Source organism: Pseudochaenichthys georgianus, chromosome 7 (genome assembly GCF_902827115.2).
Source record: "Pseudochaenichthys georgianus chromosome 7, fPseGeo1.2, whole genome shotgun sequence".
NCBI lineage: Eukaryota > Metazoa > Chordata > Actinopteri > Perciformes > Channichthyidae > Pseudochaenichthys > Pseudochaenichthys georgianus.
This window is the reverse complement of record NC_047509.1, coordinates 5,499,004-5,522,041: the sequence shown is the minus strand read 5'-3', so window position 1 is coordinate 5,522,041 and position 23,038 is coordinate 5,499,004. Positions and strand designations below refer to the sequence as shown.

At 42.9% G+C, this 23,038-nt stretch overlaps 1 protein-coding gene across 1 annotated transcript in view; it reads right to left on the bottom strand.

Moving 5' to 3' along the window:
- Positions 1-3,400: 3,400 nt before the first annotated feature.
- The window catches only part of LOC117450051 (teashirt homolog 2), a 44,171-nt gene continuing 24,533 nt past the window's right edge, over positions 3,401-23,038 (bottom strand). The window contains exon 2 of the mRNA XM_034088039.2: positions 3,401-8,738. Within this exon, the coding sequence (XP_033943930.1) occupies positions 5,701-8,738 (3,038 nt within the window). The 3' untranslated portion in view covers positions 3,401-5,700. The remainder of the gene's footprint in view (positions 8,739-23,038) is intronic.

The following is a 23,038-nucleotide window of genomic DNA, read 5'->3' as shown; positions in this document are numbered from 1 at the left end:
TTTCCCTTTCCTGTAGTGTGTTATAGAGGTTTGTGTGCATGTTAATGGTCTGCAAAGGCTAACATCCCAAAGTCCCCCCCCCCTGCCTGCCTGCCTGAAACACCTCCATTGATCTCCTTTGTTTACTTCAACAACAAAATGACATCCCTGTAACACACGCGCTTCTATTGGCTAGCGCTCCAACACATTGCACGTAAGGGGCGGGACATCTCTAAGCGGTTGAGAGAGCTGGCCAGCTAACCAATCAGAGCAGACTGGGCTCTGGCTGCAGCACAGGCAGTACGAGAAAAATAAAGAGCTTTTTGAACTTAAAAGTAGGGTCGGTAAGAATGCAGAAACCAGCTCGAGTGCGCTAGAATTTGAAAGTACACAACCGGAAAAAATCTGCCCCTTCCTCACAGAGCCCCTCCTCCAACACTCACGAACGCGCACATGACCAATGAGGGCACGAGATAAGTTTGTGCACAGATGGAAGGCTGACAGGCAGGTAGGCCATCCAGTTACTTAGCCGGGCCGAGGCAGATGATTGGTCGTGCTTTTTACGACTTCCACAGATGAAATGTTTTTATGTATTTATTGTCAAAGCATTTAATATATTCATTGCTATCGGGATGTTAAGAGCACTCCATGGAATATAACAACAAGTGTTTCTGAAGTGAATTACCCCACCTTTAAAGCATGGAGACATGTCACAGTCGAGGCACGAAATACTGATATGAACCTCAAATGTAACATATAGGGCCCCTTTAACAATCAAACAGTTATATTAAAGAATAACACCAACAGCAAGTCAAAATAACCCCTTGACTTTTAATGTGTTATACATTTAAATTACTTGTAGTGTGTAGTAAAAGCCTACAGTAAACAATACCCCTTTTTAAAAGCAAGGCACTGGTGCATATCTGTTATTATTAGGCAATCATTACAAGTTAATATCACAAAGACAGAAAAGGGCGGCGAGATGAGTCAACATAAATAAATTAAAGAATTTAGAATCATCTGAATGTTATCAGGAGCGAGGAATTACTGTTTTGAGATTATGGAAGTTTGAAATTACCTCATGCATTACAACCGAAGCACTACCCCAGTTTCCCTGAGTTTATCCTTTTCCAAAGTGCTTCATCAACCTTCAGCATTTTTGACAAGGACAGAAGTTTCAGCATGTATGATTAATAAGATACAAATGTGCAACTGATATTTGATAAATGACTTTGGTTTCATATTCATGATGTACAATGAATATGCAGCACCAGGGGCTTAGGCCTACTTGATTGATCAAATGTATTCCATTCATCACTTATTTTTGCTTAATTAGCATATTTGAGGCAACACCATTAACGACGGAGGACTATGGGCTATTCGGAAGATATGATGTATGTAGCAGAGCAGACATACATGCATTCCTCTTTGTCTTGTATGAGCTCACATTCTCGGGAGGCTGAATTCATTATAAATCACTTTTTACAGCTTATTATTTAGCGGGGGGGCTGGGGGGGGAAGAGGTACAGCATTTAGCCGCAACATTCATCACTGCTTTTGTGTTCCAAGTATTTGCTCCTCCACTTTTTGCGGTTCAGTACATCTGCGATAGTACAATGCAGGTGGAAATGTCCCAGTGAAAAGGGGAGGGGCGAGATGTAATGCTCTTTCTGGGATATTTCTCAGAGGGACGTAATAACCTGAGGACTTTGGGGAGAATAAATGGGAGAAAAGGGAGTTAGGATGTGGGTCATTATAGCTATAAGTTCTAAAGCCCTTCATTAACACACGAGCTAGTCATTACCCTGCTGCTGTGTGATGAACATTTCAAACCCTCCTCCCCCTCGCCGGTTTACAGGCCAGATGATGCAGAGAATCCACGCTCGTCTGGCACACGGCGCAGTAAACTCAGGCTCAGTATAATGTTGTGTGTGAATCCAAGCAGGCAAAATACTGATGCACATTTGCCCTATTACAGCACATCAGCATCAGGCGGACGCACGCCACTGCAAAGCAAGGAGCGCACACTTATCAATATTTGATAGCATGTTTAATGACAGATTGACAAAGGGTTTGCAGATGCGAGCTGGCGTCGATTGTGCTAAGGTCGCGGTTTCACTGCATCCGCAAAGCTAGTGTACTTATAGGCCTAATTTGATTTTTCAACTGAGAGACATGTGTGAGAAAGTAACTGCAAGATGGAGGATTTCAGAAGGTTTTCCAAAACACATTTCACAGCTAGCTAGATCAATACAGCTAATCGTAAAAATGATGAATTATATAATGTATGTGTAGGCAGTAGATTCTGATTGGCTGAGCTTAATTTAGAGGGATTTATTTGAGAAAAACACGACTTGAAACTACATTTTTCCTGAATGTATGATTGATTTAACTTATTGTCATTACGTAGTAGGTACTATGTAACAAAAACGGGTTCTCTGCATTTGACCCCATCCTAGTGTTCGGAGTAGTGGGCTGCCATTATGTACGGCGCCCGGGGACAGGGACACCTCGGTAGCACTTGGTCTTTCCGGGACTTGAACTGGGTGACCTTCCAGTTGCCAAGCCAGTCCCTATCGACTTCGCCACCACCACCCGCCCGTATGTGATTGAAACTACCTTAGACTTAAAACAATGTCCACCTTTTTCGTATGAGTTGTGTGTGATTGATATTTCTCTGCTTCCCATAATCAGACAAAAACAACACCCTCGGGTTTAAACTGTGTGTGTGTGTGTGGTGTGTGTGTGTGGTGTGTGTGTGTGTGTGTGGTGTGTGTGTGTGTGTGTGTGTGTGTGTGTGTGTTGTGTGTGTGTGGTGTGTGTGTGTGTGTGTGTGTGTGTGTGGTGTGTGTGTGTGTGTGTGTGGTGTGTGTGTGTGTGTGTGTGTGTGTGTGTATTGCAGAAAAGCTGACTGCGTTCGGTAATTAGCAATGACACGTTCGATGTACGGTGCGATTAACTCTGTTAATATGCAAACATCCAAAATGAATTAATATAAATCTTTGGAAGAATGATGGGTTTATTTCACTTAATTACCTGCGATGTGTTACCTGAGGTATATCAATGCTTAACAACTCAGGTATTCTTAACAGAGAGCATTAGGTTTATTTGGAAAAAAATGAGCAGCAGATGTTTGTATTATTTATTTTCCACACACTACAGTTTATACATCTTCAAATAATAAGAATCATAGACGTCATAAAACGTGCTTTACATTGAAATTGCAGCCATTTAGCATTGTTGTGTGCGCTAAAAATAAATCCCACATTGACTAATTAAAGCAAATTATGGTCAGAGATGACTAATTTCCTCCTGTGATTGCACTGTTAGCATGTGTTGATGGCTAGCCTTGGAGGTTAACCATGTTCTTCTGAATCGTGAAAATGTACTTAGCATATGTACTGACTATGGATTTGTATCTAAATGTAGGAAAATAATGAGAATTCAAAAATAAAAGCCGAATAAAAAGCCCATTTCTCTGTTGGAGTAAATGAGTAAATACTTATCACAGTAATAAACCGTATTTAATTTAATCTTACTGTACAATATTTCATTTTACATTCTGTTCTTGTATGTATCATATTCTATTTAACTGTCGACAGACTTCTTGCACTATTATTTATGTGTATTGTATGTTGCATCGTTGGAGGCGCTCGGCTCATAGGATTTTCATTAGCATTTCGACACTGTAGCTTATGTGCATATCATTTTATTCGCACCAACCCTTACTTTTAATTTCCCACACATCTAATAAACACCCTTTCTTTTATTTCCTGCAAAGCATCTTCCTGCATCTTAAAGACAACGCCTGGCTTCGGTTTAGAATAAGTTGCTCTTAAAACATAATGGCCCTACAGACAAATCAGAGATCCATCGGCGGAGAAAGGCACTAAATAATTGATAGCTTTAATCTGCTCAGTGAGGTGTGTGGGTCTTTGACAGTAATTATAAATGCAGGGAGAAATTATAGCTGAATACTTAACAGCATTAGGAGTCATCTGATGAACAACGTGATTGCCTGCTCATTTCCAAACAATAGGGGGCAAGTTGGGTCACAGCATTCAAATCACCACGGTGCCCATGTGCTTTCCCCATTTGCCATCAAATGTCAGTCGGCAGTTATAAAACACAGATTTGATGGGTGGAGGTAATTGAGGACTTGATTGCTGGAAAAGAGATGAATTGCATAAAATGTTTATGAATTAGAAGGCAATTATTTTTTAATAGCCTTGAAATAATAGAGCTGGAGGAAATATGTTTAATTGTTATGATACCATCTCGCAGCAACAGCAGCGGCGTTCGCAGGAAAGCAATAAAGTGTGACAAGAAGATGTATCTTAGGGTGTATCTAAAAGTCGTAAGGTAAGGGAAGCAATGCAGTGTGCTGTACAGTATGAGGTTCTCCGTGGGTTTCAAAGCATGCAATAGATGCTGGAGGAATTGTAAAATTAAATATAAGATACGTGGGAAACTTTTTATATTATGGGTTTGTCATTTCTGAAGATGTTCCTGTTTATTTCCTGAGAAGTTTGCTCGAAATAAGTAATCATTTGGTATTTCAAACGTAAACATATAGATTGTTTTGGTGAAAGAAAGGCTTGGTTTACATCCAGGTTCATATAAATGGATTATTACGTTATTGTTGTTCATATTTGGCTCCATACATCTCCAATTGTATATTTTGCTGGTAGCCAAATTTCAAATGTGTGTGACCTTCTGTTCTCGGAAACAATTTTGATTTCAGTCGTAATGAATTGTACAAAAAACCTATAGTTTTATTGGGAAACTTTCTTTGGAAATAATCAGGAAACGTATCTTTTGATATTTACAGATACTTGCATAACGCTATTACAATGCATTGGTATAATATAGATCATTATCGTCCTTATGTTCATCAGTCGGTAAGCATTTTAAAACATTGATCTCAATGATTTGCTGGTAATAATCATAAAAAAAAAAATCAAGCTAGTACCTTGGTAAACAAACATTAAAGGAAGAAAAAAGATATACAGGCTGTTATCAAATGTTAACTCTTTATTTGAATAAGTAAAAAAAGGTGCAGGTATCACAGGTATCATCTGTCTTGCTGTTATCCTTGTTGCATGAAACACACTGTTTATTCTTCTAAAATATATTTACATGTGAAAAATCCTTGTTTCCAAACTGCCTAATTATCTTTGAGTCATGTACAGATTCCGAGTCTAAACTGGTGATTAAACATTTATTAAAGTGCTTCTTTTTTTTAATCTTCTATCATTTCAACACAAAACATCTTTACATAGCAATACACTGTACAGTTCTGCGTGTGTGTTATCATGTGTCGGGCTACCTGTTGGAACAGCTGCACGTTTATGCAGGTGTGTTGTATCACAGAAGTTGTAAAGTACAATTAGTTAATTATGTTTGTCTTTGAAATACAATTGAAACTTGACATATCATACAAATAAATAGTAGTCATAGCCAGGGCTATTGCATGCAAACATCAGCATTATGTTTCTTCAAGCAGTAATACACTTAATTACTGGTGATGCATTTGAGCAGGGTGCAAAAGTATCTCTTAGTTAACCTTATACCATTCCTAACCAGTGTGTCTTCGCTGTACTCCATGAAATGTTTCAAATGACGCACACTACACTAATTGAAAAATGGTTGAAATATCTGACCAGTGTATTAAATTAAAAAAGTAAGAAAAAGAAACAAAAAGTGACAATAATAGGAAAACTACTCCCTGTCCATTTCCACATACTGTGAATGGTTGTCAGGGGATTTGCTGTGGGTTTTACTCAAATGGAGTTTGACTGCGTGATTGCTCGCGAATGTCCGACAGCAGAGCTTGCATCGGAACTTTGATTCAATGTCATTGTCTGTGACGAGAGCGTCGGAGGCCCTGACGCTGAGGGCCTTCGACAGTTCTGGCTCGTCCTTCTGGTGCTCTTCCGGCATGTGGCCCATGTCTTTGAGTAGGAACCCGAGATGGGACTCCAGGTGGGAAATGAACTGGTTGGGTGACCTAAACTGGGAGGCGCAGTCATTGCAGTAGAAGATGGGGTGACCGGTGTCCATGTTCTTCAGAAATTTGGTCCCTCCACTTTTCCGCAGTTGGTACTTTACGTTTGCCAGCCAGTGGCTTATGGTGGTCATGGACAATCCGGTGAACTTGGAGATGTACATCCGTTCCTGAGGGCCGAGGTCTGCGAGCAGGTACTTCCCCTCAGAGGTCATGAAGAGGCTGGAGGTGAACTGAGCTTGCAGGATGAGAAGATGCCGAGGGTTCCAGTTCGACTGTCTGCCTTTACGCTTGTGGACGGAGTAAACCTCGGGAGACATGTCCTCAAAGTGCCTGACGTCTGATTCCAGCTTCATCGACGGGATCCGTGACGGTGTGGAAGATTTCGGCGTTGTGGCTTTTGGAAGAACTTTCAACATGTCCGCGATGTCAGACAGGGCATATTTCTGTGGCATGGGGGTGGAGGGCTGAAGTACGGAGGAACTCGACTTGCTGTGTTTAGATTTCGTCAGGTCTATCGGTTGGTCCTCACTGACGAATAGAAAGGGGTTATCAGGTATTTTTCTCATCGCATTACCAAGCATTAACGCTTGTTTCTCGCTGCTACGGTTAAGGTCAGCAAAAATAGACTGTGTGTGAGCTGTGAGTTGATCTAGTCTTGAGCTATTGGACTTATTTGCTTTGCCCAGATGATTGTTAAGAACAGACTGCAGAGCACTAAGAGGGTTTATGCCAAGGAGAGACTGAGTGTCACTGAGAGGCTCTGAAGTAGCGCTGCGTCCATTGCTGGCAGAGGGGCTCGGTGTCTTGCCTCTGTCAGAGAAGTCTGGGCTCATCTTCCCTTTGATCGCATCGCTCCCTTCATTCATACAGTCTGCATCGAGCTTTGAAGAGGAAGAGGAATCATCCTGACAATCGCTGTCATCATTCTCCAACAGATCACACTTAGTATTCTGACTTTCTTTACCATCACTAATGCCAACCTTTTCCTTTTTTATGTCCACATTTTGATGCTGTCCCTGGGGAGCCTCCACTCCCGCAGCCCTGTGGTAGGACTTCCCCTTGGGGGCAATCGGTCTCAGCTTATGGTTAAATGTCTGCTTTAGCTGAGAGGGGGGGGACGCCGAGAGAGGCGCTCTTTTGATGAGGCCCGAGAGCTGATAGGCAGCGTGGATACTCGGGTAGGCACTCCAGCTCGGTGTCCCTGTTTGAGCTTTATTGATGGCAGAGGCCACTGTGTTGGCTAAAGATTTGAGAATGTCCCCTCCTCCCCCAGAGTCCTGTTCAAGATCCTCCTCACGGAGATAAGGGTACTTAAAAGCCCCATTGGCTGCCTTTTGATCCTCACTCTCTTGCTTGTCATCTTTAGTTTCAGTTTCTTCCATTTTCTCTGATGTGCCTTCCCCCTGGCCGTCTTTCTCAACGCTCCCGGGGGAGGGGGTTTTCGGAGGCACCGTTTCTCCCTCTGTGTATCTAACGGCAGGCTCAACTAAACTCTGGATCTTTTCAATGGCCAAGGGGTCAAGGGCTAACTGTTTACCCTTTTTCGAGGCCGAGTTTGTGACTTTGATGAAGTGTCCAGTAACCATCATATGCGTGGTGAGTTGCTGAAGGGTGTCATGGGAGCTTCCACACTCCATGCACTTGAGAATCTGAGACTTGCACGTCTCAAACTGCCAGGTGTAACTCGCTCCATTCTGATAGCCGTAGCGATTGTTGGTAGCATTTGAAATGGCGGCGGCCCTTTGTGCCTCGGTGTAGCCGGATAAACCAGTCGTGGAGTCAGGGGAGCAAGGTCTCACCGTCTCAAAGCCCCGTTTCTTTGATGGTGGCAATAATTTGGAAGTGAGTACGGGGAGTGGCTCTTTTAAAGGCACTTTTTGGTAATGCTTAGTTTTAATCATATGGACGCTCAAATCCTGGAGTGATTCAAAAGAGTGGCCACAGAACATGCACTTCAAAACTTTTTGCGCATCCTCTTTTCCTTCCATATCGTGCAAGTTTCGTTTCCTGGATTTCGAGGACGAACCAGAGGAATTACTCTGTTTGCCGTGGTTGTTGTCTTGGTAGTGTCCACTCTTGCTCATGTGGACCGTCAGCTCCACCAGAGTGTCATAGGCTGCGCTACAATCCTTACAACGAAACCGGCTGGCCCCTGTGAACCCTGAGCCACAGGGTTTGGTGGTTTGCCTGTACAGGTGGACGGAGCTGAAGAGGTTAGGTCTGGCAGTGGGTTTTGGGGAGAGTGTGTGGTGCAGGGTCTTGGAGAGTGCATCCTGGTGCCAGTCGAACTCAGTCTTGGTGCTGTCACAGTTGGCTTTGCTGTCACAGTTGGCTTTGCTGGCGCTTTTGCCAATTTTTAAGTCCATCCCTATCCCCGTCCAGTAAGAATCGGAAAGAAAGTTTGCATACGCCGCCCTCATCTTCTCCAAGCTGCCGCCCGTCTCCTCTTTATGCTTGGAGCTGAGACTTGTGTCATCCTTCTCGCTCACAGGCGGCGAGGAGGTTTTGAAGTCTGAGAGTCTGTCACTGGTGTCGCTAAGGCGTGACGCTAACTCTACCTCGGCTTCTTGATTGGAAAGGACACTGATGGGCGAGTTCTGGTTGCTAAAAGTGTTGTTGCTCTTGTTGTCCAGCTCTCTGTCCTCGGACACTTTGGGGCTGGTCTTCTCGGAGCCTTCCTCTTCAGTTTGAGTGTCGTTCTCGGCGTCTTCCTCAGGAACGGGATCCTGAAGAACACCATCTTCATACACTGGAAAGGAAGAGAAAAAGATAACATGAATACACTATGTCAAAAGAAGTTTAGGAAAAGTTATTCACGAGATACAATATTTACAAAATCTTCATCAAGTATTGTTTTTTTGTGAAGTATATGTCACAGAGGCCTTAAAGGACATCATAATGGTGTCTATGTTGCGCCTTGGGAGGTTGGAGAGTAAAGCTGGACGTAATGTCTTTACTAACAGACTGCTGCCGGTGTAACACGGCACCATGTGATTCACGACAGGCCATTGACTTAGTGCTGTGTCCAAGGCTTTTTCTGGCCTCAAGTTGAGATGTTTACAACAATCATTGGCCCCTGAGTGACACACGGGAATTGATTCTTCTGGGGCCTGCTAAGTGTTATTGTAAATGACCGATTCCATAGTGATTATGGATGTCCCAAAACTGCAATGAAAATGAAAGCCTTCTGTTCTGGATAACATTTCAGCTTCCCTGAAACCACATGTTAGAAACGTCTTAACGCAAACTAGTCTTAATACATTAAAAAGATTGACTTAAAATAGATCAGAAAACACAACTTCTTCAGATATGTGGCCATTAAGCAAACGTAAAAAACATGTTGCAAATGTGATTGTGATGCTGATGATTATGTTGATCTAACTTGTGTAAAAAATCTGCTTTAATTATCAGTGTAAAAACGACACAATTAAAAAACAGATTCAAAAAATGACTGGCAATCTGTCACGTCATTATATTTTCCCTGACAGTGTCATAAACAGCAATTACTTCTTTCATTATTCACCTGTTCATTCTCTCAACTCAGAACACAAACATTATTGCTTCAATTAACAGATAATTAAACAACAGTATTTCTAATTGACACAGTTCCCATCATCCAATTAGTGGGAACTCTGACTCAGCATAGCGGGGTGTTTCGTGTGGCTGCAGGGTGTGCACGACATAATATGAACACAGCCACAGATGATTAAAGTGTCCTCTTCAGACAATAACTATTTCAGATTATTTAGAATCTAAACATCCAGCAACCCACACAACAATATCACAGCCTTTGCATATCTTTTGAAGACATTCGGCCATAAATACAGTTTGTCAGTGCTGTCACATATCCAAGATATTTTACGCCTCATAGGCATGCTGGAAAGGTGCATTTTGGGAGCGCCGTGGCAGATGTGCTCTGAGTTAAATATGAATAGGACATAAGAACCCTGTCCAGGCACTTATGCATTTCATGTGGTTAATATTTCTCTCCTGAATAGAGGGCACTCCACGAGGGGGATGGCTGAAGACGAGCACTCAGGAGTCCCACACTGGGCAGCCCAAAGAATGTCTTCCCCTTTTTTGCCTTCTGAAAATAAAACTTTTTTTATTATCAATATTTCACAAGTGCCTCAAGAGAAACCCTGGAGATGAATGCCTGCCAGCTAATGGATGGAGATGGGATTCGGACTTTCAAAACAAACATGGAGAATGGGGCCTCGTGAACAAGTACACACACACACACACACACACCAGCACACACACACACACACACACACACAAACACACAGCACACACACACACAGCACACACACACACACACACACACAACACACACACACACACACACACACACACACACACACACACACACACACACACACACCACACACACACACACACACACACACACACACACACACACACACACACACACACACACACACACACACACACACACGGTGTGCTGTGACCTTGATCCACCGCAGGAGAGATGGTTTGATTGGCCAACCGAGATCGGTGATGGCCTCCAAAACACCCTTGATGCTCAGGGAGAGAGTTGTCAAGAGCACACAGGAATGTTTTATTTATAGTCTTATATATAGTATTCACAGTGAAGGAGAACACCAATGGCTATGACAAGCTCCAACTTGATGTCCTCTCTCTTCAAAGTCGTCACTAAAACTAAAGGACTGGGAAGAGCGTATACCAAAGTGGGGAGATGAGCATTTTTCCAGTCCAGTGAGAAATGGCTCAATCCTGGTATGCACCATCGTGTACAGTAAAGGCCATTCCCTGCATATTTCATGTCGCTTATAACTCCCAAATATATGCTTCACCTACCCTATGTGTAAGATACATGTGAGTTTCACAAAGACTGTTTTCCTGGAAATAACCACATGTAGTTCAATTTGAATGTTAGCGTCTTATCGTTGTATTTGAGGATGGAATTGACAGAGACTAACAGCTGCCCTTCCTGCTGTTCGACGCTGTTCTATCAGATGCCCTAAGTATCAGACATCCAGGGGCTCCAATTAACCTTCTGGCAGGGATCACTCCAAGATATCCACAACTCTGTCTTACTCCGCTTCTCACACCATTTGTAGCCATGCTTTTGGTCTAACCACTGTAATGCTGCCTTATTCTCATACAAGAGCATATTCAAGGACAATGCCAACACCTTCGAAAAGGTCATGGAAACAACTTTTGTTAAGCATACAGAATGAAATGGGGATAGGCCATATGAAAAAGTCATTGTTAAAAGAACTGGTGGAAGCAGAATCTGCTTGTTCTCAGGCACATGTTTTACAACGTACTGCCTGCTTTGAAAATGTTGTCTGTGAGTCCAAGCAAGGCAACTCCCAGTCTAACTCGCCTTGCAAAACAAGAGGCTGGCATGCCTTGCCTGAGATTTAGCATGTCATAAACTGCTGTAAAGCCTCCAATCTGTGTCACTACAAATTTATATCTTCTGACAGAGATATGCAAAGGTCAAAAAACCTGAGGTGTCCATCATAAATCAGGCAGTTGAAGTGTTTATAACCTTTATCCGTTAGAGCAGACTCTTGGCATAGCGAGGCCTAGATTTACAGAAGCCTATTTCTGAGCCAAAATGCTTTTCCCCCTCGCATCTCGAGAAACCAGCACAGGAGACAGTCCATTACATACACTGCTACATTTGAGGCAGCCGCAGTCCAACCGGATTGGTGCTAAATGCTTACACGACAATATATTTACAACTCAACTTCAAGCATTAGTATCTTCCTCGAGTACACAATCCCTTCTCCCTTGTGTAAGTGAGTCTATTCAAAATGTGTCAATCATTTTGGAAATCTGTGTGCCAGCTGTAAAAGGCCGTTCGGGTTCCAATGTTAACATGTCAGGAGGAACTTTTGTAAATTTGAGAACGTCAACATTTATCCCCTGGAAGGTCAACATTTCCTTCATTAATCTGACAAGCCAGGGAGAGTTAGCGGCCTGAGCTTAGCTAATGGATAGCTGCAATACCCGTCGCAGGACTTTGTGAGTATCCGCGGTAACACTATCTTCAGAGAAGATTGGGTAATTCATAGGTGCCAGTGACAGGTCTGCACGTCTGTGCCACTTTCCCCAGCGCTCTCCGGTTGTCTCAAGCTACAGTTTTTGCTGCTCGCAAATCAATATCTCTTTTTACTTCTCATTGATTGCCTTGTGGTGGGACCAACCTAAGCAGGACTGTTATGACATTTCTAGATTTCCGCCTGTCCTTGGAACAATCAATTACACGCGCATGGCAATCAAAACCTCTTTGCAAAATGAACCTGCTCCCTGACATTTTCATCTCCCGGATTTATGCCATGTTCAAAAAAAAAAGGAAAAGACGAGGATAAAAAAAGCTGCTGTAAAGGCGGAGACCGCTCCACGACGCGCTCAGGATCACTGAGCAATCTCTAGTCTGTCTCCATAACTATGGCGTGTTTCCACTCACATGTAAGCAATGTGTTCAATGAATTGTCCGTTCATTTAAAAAACACTTAGTCACCGTGCTTATCTGCTGTTATAAATAGGTGTGAAATGTCAGTGGGAAAGTACACGATGTACAAATCCTACTTCCAAAGTTTTGCAACGCGAGAAACAGAAAAAAGTGTTTCTGAAAGCCGACATGATGCCATTGTGCTTTCTTCAGTGAGCTATCATTAGAATGAGACACACATGTCACACGGTTTAATATTTGACAGTGATATCTGACGAACACGGTGAGTAGTGAACGTCAAGATCAAACGGATACATTGTCAGACATCCTGATGATAGTCTTGATGACTGAAGTTAAGACTGAACCGAATCACTTGAGATATTGCGGGGAGCTAATTCTGAGCCCCGGAGCCATCTGTAAAGATCTGTAAACACTTCTCTCTTCATTGTTCCCTGTCAGGAATCAGTCTCCTCGAGCCCAAGGACAATGCAGAGTAAATAGAGAACAATCACATTCAGACTGCTCCCTTTGACGACATTTGTCTGGAGGTTAATTGATATCACAGAATTAAATAGTTTTTGACTCGCTTTTAAAATAGGAATGTGTCGTTAGCTCCCACCTGGTCCATTATTCCATTCCAACACTTTTAAACGACATCCTTAATCGTCCTCAAAACTCACAGACACACTGTAACCGAGTCGATATCATCAACTTGTTATCAAGAGTATTGTGATACACATTCTGGTACAGATAAAAAGCATAAGTAAGATAATGAAAAAGGGGGTTAAAAGGCACCGCAAAAGTGGTTTGTTGGAGCTTCCCGAGGCTTTCGCTACAAAGCCATGAGACGGAAACACTCGTGTATGCATGGAGGAGATGTTACCTAAAGCACATTACGTACTTCACTAAACACAAGCTAGTCATGCAGATAAATGCCTTGCTTTCATACGCCCTCAACATTAATATTTTATAGTCTAATATAATCAAATGAAAAGTTGCAGCTCCAAAAAAAGACGCGGACAACTCCAGGACAGATTGTGAACATGGCAAACGGCACAATGTGCTCAGATGGACCGAGAGCCAGATTAATGAGAAGATCGCAAATATGACACCATATCCCGCCATCTGGCTGTTCATTTGGGCAAACATGATCACAATAATTATGGCAATTAATCAAAAATGTTTTCACAACCGACATTCTGTTAACTAAAAACACAGAGAACTTTGGGAAGCACAGCAACAAACACAAAGGAATATCCAAAGGGAGGCAGCCTGGGCTTCGCAGCCTTTAAGAAATGAGCCACGTTTTATGCAATTGTACACATTTCTATGAGTCTGCCTTTGCGTGAACGCTAATCGTGATATTACTGAGCCACATCTGATTGCCCCGCATGAAGCTGCAGGAGCTCCGTGATGTCACCGAGCGACGCTGCTCCTTTTGATGCCCACTAGAAGCTTCTGCTCCGAGACGCATCAGTCGGCCCGGTGCCTAATTGGAAGTGAGCGGTGGGAGAGCACTGCAATCTGCACCCAGCACCTAAGTCATCACTTTGAACGTGCCACAGCCGCCACATCACATGCAGTCGGTGGGTGTTGCATCTCACCAAAGGGCCCCCTAACAAGCACCGGCTGAGACAATATACACACAACACGCCCATCCTGTCTGCGAGAACCCTCTCCAGACCAGCAGCACCAAAGCCAGGAGGACATTTTCTATCTGTGAGTGAGGTCGTTTTTTTAAAGGGTTATTCACCTATATTATATTATATTACACACTCAGTGTCAACATACACCTCACACATATAATACACTTACTTTTATTTACTGCATCCTAAATAATAAACATACAATTAAATTGCCGCTTCTCGGAAAATGTTTACTATTCTGAACATTATCAACTAAATAAATATGGATTTTCTTTAACTATGCCGTTTGTAATGAATTACAATGTATACTGTTTTTGTTTACATCAACAGGGATGGAAAGTATCTTACCTACATTCATTTAAGTATCGTACAAGTTTCATGTAACTTTACTTTAATTACACTATCACAAAAAGTATTATTATTATTATTTGACAGTTGAAACTACACATTTGGCATAAGGACTATATATTAGTGTTGTCACGATACCAACATTTTGGTTTCGATACCAAGTCAAGAATTGCGATTCCGATTCTTTTTCGATACTTTTCTTAAAAAAAGGGAAACAGTCTTAAATGTAATTATTATGATTTATTTCACACACTTTTAAACAATGAGAACAATAAATAAAATAAATGACAAGAATTCGTATTAAATAAAACTAATACATGTCTTACAGACAGGCCTCGTGGTGTCCGTCGGCTTGGTGCCTCGCTGTCGGAGATATAGCTAAAATACTTCCACATTTCGCTTCTGGCGTCTTTTTTGTCAACAAACCGAGGCGCAGCGGCAGTTGCACTCCCACTTGCAGCCATGCTTCTCGTTTGCTCACATGCTCTGGCAGCTAGCGCGTGGCCGCGTGCACGAGAGAGGGGAGGGACTTAGAGCGTGCATGAGAGGGGAGGGACTGTAGGCACGGAGCAGAGCACTGAACACACACGGCTCATATTAAAACAGCGCTTTCTCACCGGAGTACTTTCCCCCAGTCATTCTTAAAGTACCGATACTAATGAAACGGAGGAATCGTAACGTTTTTAACGGCAGGGTATCGCGGTATCGGTACACCGTGCAACACTACTATATATAAAATCCGTAATCCAAATAAGATGTCATGTTATAGATTAAATTAGCCAGTTGTATATAAGCATTTACCTTGGGTTCAACACACTATAATTAAAGTACCAATTAAATGTAAATGTAATGATGATGTCCCAAACATCTGACCAGACAACTCTAATAGCATTGATCAGGCAGAATATATTTAATTTTGAGACTTGAAGTATGTTATGTCGCTAATACCTCAGCAGCCTTAGTTAAATTGTAATATTACTTTCACTTGAGTGAACAGTATGAATATGTTTTGTATAACTGCAAATCGCTGTGCTGAAACTAAGAGTGCGCTCCCATTAGATAGAAGACATCTCAAAACTATCTGCATTGCTAGAAACAACAAAATATAAGTAATCAAATGTTGATGTGTGTGATTTGGCTGAACAAACCCCAACAGCTGAATAACGCTTATATACGATGCTTAAAATATACTGTACAAAGCATGGCTGTTTCCTCTGTGTGCTCCTCTGCTAACAAGGAAAGGCAAATATAAACAATTTTGGCGAGCATGTAGGATTACGTTACAACTGGCTTAAAAGCCGCAGTGTATATTTGCGACATTACAGATGATCTTTTCCGGCCTGACTGATACAAAGTTCCAGTTGGCGGAGCAGAAGCAGGGCGGCTTCAGCTCAGAGTGTATTCTCCTCGAGCAGGAGGGGAGCCGCTCTGTCACTCGGTTTCTGAAGAGGTCGTGACACGGCTCTCCAGGAGCGACATGATGAGGTCTGATGGTTCCTTTCTGCAGAATAGCAGTTTACCCCTCATTCACCCTTATCAGAGAGGGAACCCATCATCTTACAGTACGCCACTCAAACCGCCGCGCATATTGGAGCTGACCAGTCGAGCAAACAGGGCGGTACTAATAAAAGACCATCTTGCTTTGGTTCAAATTTCCCTGATTGAATGTCAGTCAGGAATGTTTGTGTGGCAGCAGGGAGGAAAGCGGGCCATCGTTTAAAGGACCACTGCCTCGCACACATAAGGCCTTTGTTCTACTTCTATGAGATGCCGAGTGAAAGGTATGATGGCCGACACACGCCTAACGTGCAACTCATAAAAAGCTTTTCTATTCCAAATCAATCACTGCCTGATGCTTTGTAATCATTTACTTCATTATGATTTGGTTTTATTTTGCATTTGAAGGGATATCTCTAGGATCATGTTTTCAATTGTACATTTCTTCGTTAAACTCATTTTCAGGTTCATATTAGTACGTAGTGTCTCTACTGGGACGTGTCTCCATGCTTCAATGTTCAAACAGCTCTTTCTTTCTCTCATACTGCCTGTGCTGCAGCACCTCTTTTCACCCTCCGTCTGAAACCAGAGCCCAGTCTGCTCTGATTGGTTAGCTGGCTGGCTCTGTTGTGATTAGTCAACCGCTTAGAGATGTCCCGCCCCTTAGCCTATCACAAACAATGTTTTTGAGCGCTGGCGAATAGAAGTGCGAGTGTTGCATAGTGATGTCACGATGTTCCAGAAGTAAACAAAGGAGTCCAACACACTGTAGGAAAAGGAGAACCCCCAAAAGCATAAATGTCCTCTTCAAAGTACCAGAGAAAGCCTGTGGCAAGTCTCCTTCACACTCTGCTCCACTGACTGTGTACCTTTTAGTCTTCGACTGAAATCAGTACACGTATATACGTATACAGTCCCTGCATCATAAACCTTTCATGAACCCTAAACACTGGCCCTCCCAAACAACAACAGCCCTCCATCAAGGTCAGGACAGATGAGTCTGATCGTGCAGCTGGAAGAGACTGTGTTCTATTCAAACAATCTGCATTTCACTGAATTCCCGCCCGCTCTGTCCCTCTATGGATCTTTCATTAGATTCTGGACGGGCTCCAGCAAAAGCTTTCCTTGTACAAGCAGTTTTATGCCGTTTTCAGCAAAGGAAGGCCTTTTTTTACATTCCAAGTTCATTAATAGTAGATTGCCACTTTTTCCCTTCATTAAATACAATGAGGCTACAGAGTGAATTTGCAGCTGAAGCGTGGTACTGTCAGTTTCCACTGGGACCAAAGGCGGCTTCATGGCAAGCATAAAGGGAGCGAAGCAAGCCCGCCAAACCTGCAGCTCTGTGGGACAAGACGAGCAACAGTAAGTGAGGCAGGAAGGCTTCAAAACAGCCTCGCACCCTCCTATTCAGATTCATTTTAATGGCAAATTTGTTGTCAAGTGTCCTCCGCAAAATGATTAGGGCCCGCTGCTTTCTGAAAAGTGCAAACTTCTGGATTTGCCTGCTGCGCATTGTCACTTTGACAGCCCATTCTGGGAACAATGGCTGCCCAAATAGTGAAATGTGTTGGCAACCAATAGTTGAAAGTTTCCCCTCAAAACAGGCTTTCTGCTGTTTGTGGGTATTCTGCTGTGTTGATATCGAGATGTTGATTAGAATGAAAAGAGAAGCCAGTGAATCGGGCTCCCCGAGAGCAGGCACATCAACCATTGTACGAGATTGACAGTCACTCCATTGAGCCAATTATTTCTGTTCATAAGACCTGTTTCTATAAAAACTGGTTAAAGACTGCAGTCATTGTTTGAGCGTCTGAATTAAAGTACCGGTAGAATTGACAGAAAATCAACAGCATTTAAAGCCCACTTAGTGTGCTTTTACTACATGGAATAATTACAAGTATAATATTGTTTCCATTGGTTGTTAAAGTTAAATACAGTCCCATGATGAATGCACAAAAGAAACAATGTGAACACCTACGCACATGGTCTTTTATAGTGTGTTAAAAAAATATGGTAAATTATCCTCATGTCGCCTACACTAAAGGAAACATCATAAAAGCTAGACGCAGCGGCCTATATGTGTGGTGTATATTCATAGCACACTGCAAACATATCAAAGTTGTTCAAATACTGCCACAGGAGAAGTCAGTGCAACACAAATATTTTCTCTGAGCTATATCCTCATTTAGCCTACGAGTCGGCGTCGTGACATTTGTAAGGTGTAATGGAGGAGGAGTAGGTGCCGACTGCAAGGCGAGGGCATAGCCTTTTTATTCATCGCATGGGAGAAAGTGGTTAATTTATTGAAAAGAAGGTAGGCGGACGAAGCAGCGGAACGGAACTGATACCCTGCGTGGCTGTAGGTTGTGCACCGAGGGGGAGGAGAGAGTCAGGGTGGGGGGGGAGAAGGGGGGAGAAAGAAGGAGGTTGAGGGGAGGCGGAGACCAGAGCGACAGAGGAACGGTTAATGGAAATGAGTGACAGGCTTTCAGAATGATTTACAACGGGTGGCGCTGCGGCAGAGCCAGCGCTTGATGGATGATCCTGAAAGACGGAGACGAACCATAAATCATGTCTTTGAATCATTGACAGAGATAAAGGAGGGGGAGAAAAAGCAATGGCATTGACGTTCATTCTTCCAATAATGTACATTGACGAGTTACACTACGGAGCCTTAATTAAAAAGTGAACACGGGTCTTCTCCCTCTCTCAACTCCCCCCCTCCCTCCTCCCCCCCCCCCCTGGCTATGTTCTTCCATCCCTCTCTTCTCTATTGCGATATCAATGGTAATTAAAGATGCAGTATCCCCGGCCCCTGTCCCACAGCCACTTCCTTCTGCTTCCCACAGCAGCCAGATTAGATAAGTGCTCTGCTCAAAGATAATGTCACCCCTCAACAATATCAATGCGGGTCTGGGCCATTTGTTTCTACATCTGTAAACACACACATATAAACTGAGACGAATGGGGGGCCGGGAAACAAGAGGCTAGATTTATTTATTTAAAAGACAAAAAAAGAGGACACACTAATAGTATTCAGTTACAGAGGACACCATGTTGGTTTTACACTGGACACTGTACCTTTAACATCTTTATGTAATGCACATTTAATTTACTAATATACTTTTAAATGTGTTAGGTGTAATTTGGCCATTCATCGTGTGTATTTGACGGATCTTTCACTGTCAATATGTATGTATGTTTTTCATTTAATCGTTTATTTGAAGAAGGACAATGCACATTGATGAACATTCAACACAAATAATGCTTTAAAATGTAAACATGCCGGATTTTAGCTTTGAGCTAATTTCCATCCGTAGTCCGTATGTGTGCAATGCCTTAATGTGTTAGCCAAACATGTCCCGCATTGGGATGAATAAAGTAAACCTTATGTTATCTTATCCTAATAAACACTATTAAACATTAGGAGAAAGAGCAATATTAGATGTTGCTTCCCTTGCTTTAAAAACTAACATGCCGTTGACTCATATCCCCCCACTCTTAAAAGATGGTGTTGTTCCGTCTTGAGTGCAGATGGCACTTTGATAAACAGGGGGAGCCCTGTAGGAGCGCGGTGGCTGAATGAGTGGCATTCCACATCAGCTGAGCTCCCTTAAAGTGCACACAATAGAGCAATGAGGTGAAAGTAATCCTAAACATCTGTCTTATGTGTCCTACACGCACAGGCTGTTTGTTCAAGTTCGAGGAAAGACATTAGCAAGAGGAGAGACACACGGAGGCAGAGGAGGATATATCAATTCATGCACTAGTTCTCCAAAGGGATTAAGCCGGGCCTCTGTTGTCTATCCTCAAACAAAATGGAGAAGACTGCCCTACTAAAGCAACTCTCTTTCATGACCTACTGTAGCAAGCTCAATGAGGATACTTACAGCACTGATTTTAATCATTCAAACTTTATATATATATTTTTTTAAACCCGGCTTATTATTATATGTTTGCACATTTCTGCACAGCCCACTTTAAAATATGATATACTACAGTTAGCTATTTATTGTCATGTATTTAATGTGCTAAGTTTATTTTGTAGATGTAGATTTAGTGTAAATACTTGTCCTGTGGGTATTGTCCACAGTATCTGACCATTGCATGTATGATGTATGTGTAATGTGTGTATATGTAAAAGCTCTTTGAGTCATTGAAAAAGCGCTATAATAAATGTAAGGAATTATTATTATTATTAGTATAGTTTTTTCTTTATATTTTCGTTTTATAATCGTTATATCTTTGACCTTCTCTGACAGCTTGTTGGTGTTTATGATTGCACCACCATACACCAAAGCCAATTCCTGGCTAACGTACCTGGCAATAAACTCGATTCTGATTGTGATCAAACTGGTTATAACGAGGCGGTTCTTTGTATTTAAGATGCAGAGATTCTGATCCGGCCATGTGTGAATAGGACAAATGATTGAAACTATAGTTGGGCGCCGATACAGGGAGGCTGGGGGCAGTCGGTCAGCCCATTGCCTATTGGGATATTCACCGAAAAATACTGAAAGACACACAAAGCTGTCACTCTCTCTCTCTATCTCTCTCCTGCTGTGAGAAGACATGTTGGCAAGCTACAATGGAAATGAATACACAATGGTCATCTCGCATTGACGAGCTGTGGCAATAATATTGGTCAGGCAAAACTCTGCCCTGCCCAGAGTGTGTGTGTCTCTCGGTGTGTGCGTGTGTTCATGCGTTTGTGCATGCAAGGCTTCATGCTGCGGGGCAACACAGAAGCTCACACAGAGGCTTCACACGATTGCAGAATCATTTCCATTTGAAGGCTTGAAGTTGTTAATACCATGTTTGATCGCATCCTTGCATCAAAACACAGTTTGATGGACAAGGGAAATAATTACTTGTCATACACGTGTCTGAGGTTTCTCTTCTCTTCTCTGTTGTTGCTGTTAAACATGTTCCTGTGTTAAACACTTTTTCCTCACCCAACTCCAAAAAAAAGGTTTTTACTCGACTTCCAAGTCATATTTCAAAATGAGAAAAAAAGAAACAATTTGGATCCAAAAAGGAGAATCTGTTGGAGTGAAACTGGCTGTTCAGGTGAATGAATCAAAAGGGGTTGAGAGTAATGAACTTCTCGGAGTCTTTGTCATTAGGGGACAATAGCTCTCGTTGATCTTAAATGGTCTTAAAAGATGATCCATACAGTAATGAAGCCAGCTGCTGGCCCGATGCCCACAACAGGACATCATCAAAGTCACCGGGGAAACACTGAAGCTACTGTTACCACAAAATCCTTCCCCTTCCCCTTTGCGTGCTATTTGAAAATTAAGAACAAGAACAATCTGTTCCTGGTTACTTTGTCGATTCTACATGCTTAATATTCAAATTCATAGCATGTGTTTCTGGGCCGTCACAGAGCAGCAGGACGGCATGCAACCCACTGGGTCTTTAGGAAGAGCAGCATGCAGAGTCCAAGACCCGCCCCCTCTGCCGGACCACCATGCTCGCTGCGTTACGCTACACGACAGGACGGTGCTGCTCAGTGCTTGGACCATCGCATTGTTTTTCTTGGACCATGGTGAAAGCAAATAGCGAGCTAAAGGGCCCGGCGCTTGCAGTACAAACCAAAAACCCGTGCAGTCATTCATCAAAGCCAAGACAAGTCGCTACTCCCCCACCAACTCCCCCAAGGCACGGCCATCTCCCCCTCCGCTCTGGGTTTTAACTAGGACTCCAAATAATTCCAGAAATGACAAATGATACTTATATCTCTGGCCTGTGCCGAATCAATAAGCATGCAGAACAACTATCCATCTTGAGAGGTATCGACAGACGCGGCTCGACATTGGCGGAGAAGCACTTGGTGGCTTTATTCAGGAATCGGGAAGGGAGGGACGGGGGAGAGCGGAAGACACAGCACACTCGCTTTTAAATTACAATGAACCACCCAATGCTGTTTACAATCAAAAAGCTATTTCAGGAACTGCAGCATCCGGAGGTGTTCTGTACAAAAACCATAAAGAAGGAGGACACGACCTCCCACTAAGAAGGCCCAATGATCGTCTCTGGAAATATGGGTAACTTTGCGAACTGGGACAGGGCTTGTTTTGACATAAGCACCTGCACATGTTTACATGGCAGTTGTGTGCTGGTATGAGCTGATGGGTGGCGATACGGCCCCTCTCCGGTCCCCCGGCTGGATCCAGCAGCTGACAGATAGCATTTCAGAGCAGCTTTAGCCGCAGCTCCCCTTGAGGGGCTGTGATTGATGACTCGCACTGCCACCGAGATCCATTTTCTCCTCCAATCTGACTCCTCGCAGGTAGAGTGGAGCCCCCCCCCCCCACTCTCTCATCTCCCTTTCGAGTAGGCTCATTTTCACAAAGGAGTTCACCAACAGAGCGACTTCAAAATGTCTACTTTGAGCGAATTAAAAACAGAATCGTACAGAGGCAATAACTCGAACTAAAGGCCTTTTGATTCTGAACATTAGAGATCAGAAAGGCAAAGAGGAAAAGGAAACCATGAGATGTTTGCGGGCATAATGTCATTAGCAGGGGAAATGTTGAGACCCGGGACCCCTGCAGGTCTGAAGGCATTTAAGAACAGTTAGCTTAGCCATCTGGTAGACAATTACACGGGAACAAACACACCGCCTCAGCAAATAAAGCTTGGCTCATCAATCACGAGAATGGCCAGAAGTTGGCCCGTTACTCCCTCTGATTTAATAACCCGAACGACAAGTCTTCAAGTCAAGGGAAGAGCCTCCAAACATTGTACAGATTTGTCCTCATATTCTATCAGTAGTAGATGTTATAAAGTATTTCTCAGCCTAACCAGGGAATGAACTTTGATAGCGTCTCGGAAATTGGATTTTAATTTGCACCAGGCTGCGGACTTAAATGGAAGTGAAAAAGAAGTGCAAGGTTAAAAGTAAAAACATTTTTAAACATTCGCTGTTTCCAGTTTCAAGTAGTTTACTTAATTAACATTTGCCCCGCACTTTTAATTGCAATCATACTCCCCCATGGGACTTGAGCGTGGATTGTCTGGTAATTGCAGATGTTGATACGAGACGGTGACACAATGTCAAGCCTATTTCAGAAAAGAACAGAACAAAAAGAAGGGATG